The sequence below is a fragment of the Lactuca virosa genome, chromosome 4 (genome assembly GCF_052849685.1).
Source record: "Lactuca virosa cultivar CGN04683 chromosome 4, Lactuca_virosa_CGN04683_v6, whole genome shotgun sequence".
Lineage (NCBI taxonomy): Eukaryota > Viridiplantae > Streptophyta > Magnoliopsida > Asterales > Asteraceae > Lactuca > Lactuca virosa.
The window spans coordinates 241,956,389-241,960,574 of NC_136429.1; the positions used below are offsets into that span (position 1 = coordinate 241,956,389).

Consider the following 4,186-nt stretch of genomic DNA (forward strand, 5'->3'; position numbering starts at 1 on the left):
AAAATATACGATTAATCAATTTTTTTAATAAAAAAGAAAAATGGATTATGCTTTAATAAAAGTCTTGAAGCTAGTTTGACCACCGAAGCATGTTTCCATAAACAGTGCCTTATCTAGTGCATGTCATGTCACGTTACCCTTATACGCCATGTGTTAGCAAGTCCATGCGTTTTTGCAACAAATTTGCTTTTTCTCATAAATCTATAAATACATCTTCTTCCTTCCATACAAAGTACAAACCCCCGGCAATTTTACTTACAGAGATCAGAAATGGCCAGCCAAAAGACCATGACCGACGCTCAGGCCGCCTTAGGTCAACAGCAGGTATATATCGCGAACACCGCCTTCCCACGACATCTAGGCTCGTGTTTGTAATTTCATAACAATTTCAATCTCATCTTTTTCTTAAACTTATGTATATATATGTTCACGATGATGACAGTTGCATAGAGATGCAGCAACGAACCAACAATCTGCACAAAACGCTGGTATCGTGGAACAGGTATTGTAATCTTACAGCGATCAATACAAATTTAATTTACGAAATCATTCAAAGTCGGACTGAAAATTGGAAATTTAAATCGATTGAATATGCGGTGTATGCAGACTGGCGATTCTGTGAAGAGGATGACACAAGGAGCGGCGGACATAGCCGGCGGAGCAGCAAGTGGGGTGCTGGGATTAGCACAAGGTGCGGCAATGGGAGCGGCGAACGTGGCTGAGGGTGCCGCCGGCGCCGTGAAGAACACCTTTGGGAATAATCCAGGCTCACAAAATAGTAACGCCCAATCCTAAATTTGAAGGCCTAAAACGTGTTGTTTATATACTGTTTGATAAGAAAATATGAAAGAAAGAAAAAAAAACAATAAGCTAATGAGTTGATTATAGATACTTTATTTAATTTTATATTATCAGTTATCGAGTATCTGTAGTATTTAATATTTATTTTTTTTGTCGAATATAAAGTTATGTGCATAATTTGATATTTCCTTAATGTTGTTTAATTCATACAAATTTAATTTTGTTTCGAACATGAGGTTACATAAATTTGGTCCGAATTAATAAGCGGATCTAAGTTCCAAAGTTAATCATTAACATAATATATGCATGATTTTTTATTTGTACTTGTATATTGTATATTTTTAAGTACGTATGGACGCTATGTATCAAACTATTAACTATATATGTTTCAATTAGGGTTGTTTAAATTATTATAAAAAAATATTACAAAGTTACAATTGGATCATCTACATAAGGTTATAGTTTCATTTCAATCAAACAAGATAAATGAGAGACAATAACATTGAAATAACATTGATTTGTACTCGTGATAGTTAAAACATAATAAATATATATAATTCATTGAAAAATAGATTACGACTCGCATATGTTAAGGCTTAAACATTGATTTGAATAAAAACAAGGGTTAATCATAAAAATATTATTGATTTGTATTGATTTGTTTTTGTTAATCATACCTTTTTTTTTTCATATGCAGCAACAAGCCAACAACATTGCCAAAACGCTGGTATTGTGGATCAGGTATTTGATTTAGGAACACATATGCGTATGTTCATGTATTTCTTCAAATTTATGTGGATTGTGAATTTGTGATCCCATAACGATCAGTTTACAAGTTCATTCAAAATTAGACTAAAACAGGAAGTTTATCATGATTGAATACGTTGTGTATGCAGACCAATGATTCAGTGAAAAGGATTGCAAATGGTGCAACGGGCGTAGTTGGTGGAGCAACAAGTGGAGTGTTGGGATTAGCACAAGGTGTGGCAATGGGTGCAGCGAATGTAGCCGAGGGTGCGGCTGGTGCTGTGAAGAACACCTTTGGGAATAACTCAAGCTCACAAGATTGTAACGCCAAACCCTAAGTTTGAAGGCTTAAAACATGTTTATATATGTTGTTTGATAAGAAAAGATTAACTACGATATTAAAAAACGAATAAGAGTACACACTAAAGATATCATGCGTATAAGTTAGTTCACAATGATTAATAGACATTGACCAAAGGGCCTTTAGCCTAGCCGTAAGGAGCGACACTCTCAAATGAGAGATCATGGGTTCAAGTCTCATTAAGAGACATATGTGGTTTTAGGAGTATGTTAGTTTGCCGGTTCAAAAAAAATAGACAATGGTATGTGACTAAGAAAAAAAGTACAAAAAATAAAGAGGGTCGAGAGAATATAAATAATGGTTGAGAGCTGAATGGATATAGAAACAGTAAAAGCAAAGCAAAGTATAGTAAAAAACTTATGCTAGAACTAAAAGCCGATACGTTTCTGAAAAAAAGTAAAGAAGGGATATATGTATAGAGGAGAGTTAAATTGAGAAAAAAAAAGGTTGAGAATGAAAGAATCATCCTCAACCAATCATTTAATTAGCATCCAAACATAAAAGACACGATGACAAACTTGTAAAATATGATATAATTGATGGGTTTCGAGCAATACATCATTCATATGGTGTACATGCAAACCCTAATAGCTTTTGGATCTAGTTTGTCTAATGAACATGCAATTGAATATCCAAAGCTATAAACCCTAGATCTATCAAATAAGAACTGAAATAAGGGTTTAGTAATTACCTTTGATTGTTATATAGCAATAACAATCAATCCTTGTTTTGATTGGCTTCGAAAAGCTTAGTGCCTCAAGTGTTGCACCTCTAATGGAGTCACAAACACCACTAAGCAACTTGGATGAAGAGGGAGGAGAGAGGAGGCACCAAAAACGGCTAGAAACCCTAAAGGATTACTTGTCCACGTTTTTGGGGCTTAAGGGTGCTTTGTATACATGTAGGCTATTAAGGTTTACAACTAGGAAACCCTAATCTGGCTGCTTAAGCCCTAAGCAGCCTACGGACTCCTTTAACATATCTCTTGGACGAATTACTTATGGGTTTCCCATAGAATTCGTCCAACCTATATTATTTAGGTAATCCATAGCCCAATTGCAATTATCTTATAATTACAAATCCAGTCCCCTAAGTTTAATTAATCTCTTTTAGCCACTAAATTAATTCTTAATTAATTCTTGACTAATATTAATTAAACAATATGATTTCTCCTTTAATATATTATTCTCATAATATATTAATAAATCATAATTAAACCTTTCTCTCCTTAATTCATCCTACATATTGCTATGGTGAAGGCAACCCAAAAGGACCATGCTCATAATCGGGTCAAGTACATACCAAAATAGTTATGGACTTAGACACTAATCCAACAGTCTCCCACTTGGATAAGTCTAATAACTATTATGTATAACTTCAGAACCTGATCAGCAATCGTAGCTTTCAAAAGCCGCTGTCAACTCTGATCTTATCAGATACGCGTGTCCTTTAGATAAGGGATCATATATTCCTCCATTCTCAAGATATCGTATAGACACAAGACATGAATTTGATCATTCTCTCTATACAATTTCCCGAATTCCGATTTATGACGAATGACAACAGACTACAATTGAACACATCAAATTAGTCCCGGCTTGGCCAAGCGCTTAGGGTGTCATCACTAAATTATCGAGAGGCCCACAAATATCGCTTTTATCTCACTTTGGGTAAAAGGAATAGATAAACTTCGACTCAAATGCTCGCTTGCATTTACTGATCGAATCACACACAATAATAAGTTTTATAACACCAAGTTATTGGTGCGTTTTCTTATTATCAATGCGCAACCGGCCAACAAATAACAACTCACATGTCTCGGTTTCAAGAATATACAATGTTATCGTCTCACAATTACTCATGATAAAAACCATGAAGTGATTCAAGCGAGCGTGGATTTGATTCAATACTCTAATCTTATTAAAGCACTCATGAACTCTGCAGCAAACTTGTGCTATGTCTAAACACTTAGACAATCTACAGACAGATTCATGACAATCTTCCTTCATACCTACTTCCAAAGTATGACTGACTGTGGAGGTTCGAATAACCCAGTTATTCTGGAAGTCAAAAATGCAAAATGAAACACAACGATAATACTTAATCCTATATGGCCCCAAAACTTTTGAGCGTAAATAAAACACTTTTATTTAAACACCATATTGATTACTCATTATTCATTGCTTACTGTTTCAGAAAATCAACTTATTACTCGAATTATAACCACAATTGTCCCATGCTCCAATCATGCACACTTTGATTTCCTATGATCCTTAC

The 4,186-nt window shown here is 34.6% G+C and overlaps 1 protein-coding gene across 1 annotated transcript; it reads left to right on the forward strand.

Moving 5' to 3' along the window:
* The first annotated feature begins 203 nt into the window (after positions 1–203).
* On the forward strand, positions 204–1,941 carry LOC145168772 (uncharacterized). Its single transcript, XM_079087476.1, has 5 exons — positions 204–324; positions 443–502; positions 607–778; positions 1,499–1,542; positions 1,698–1,941. The coding sequence occupies exons 1-5, from the start codon at positions 271–273 to the stop codon at positions 1,884–1,886; spliced, it is 519 nt and encodes a 172-aa protein (XP_078943602.1). The 5' UTR covers positions 204–270; the 3' UTR covers positions 1,887–1,941.
* Positions 1,942–4,186: the final 2,245 nt, after the last annotated feature.

Coding starts and splice junctions, on each gene's coding strand:
- LOC145168772 (XM_079087476.1), top strand. CDS start 271: ATGGCCAGCCAAAAGACCATGACCGACGCTCAGGCCGCCTTAGGTCAA. Junction 503..606: donor ACGCTGGTATCGTGGAACAG/GTATTGTAATCT, acceptor CGGTGTATGCAG/ACTGGCGATTCTGTGAAGAG. Junction 1,543..1,697: donor ACGCTGGTATTGTGGATCAG/GTATTTGATTTA, acceptor TTGTGTATGCAG/ACCAATGATTCAGTGAAAAG.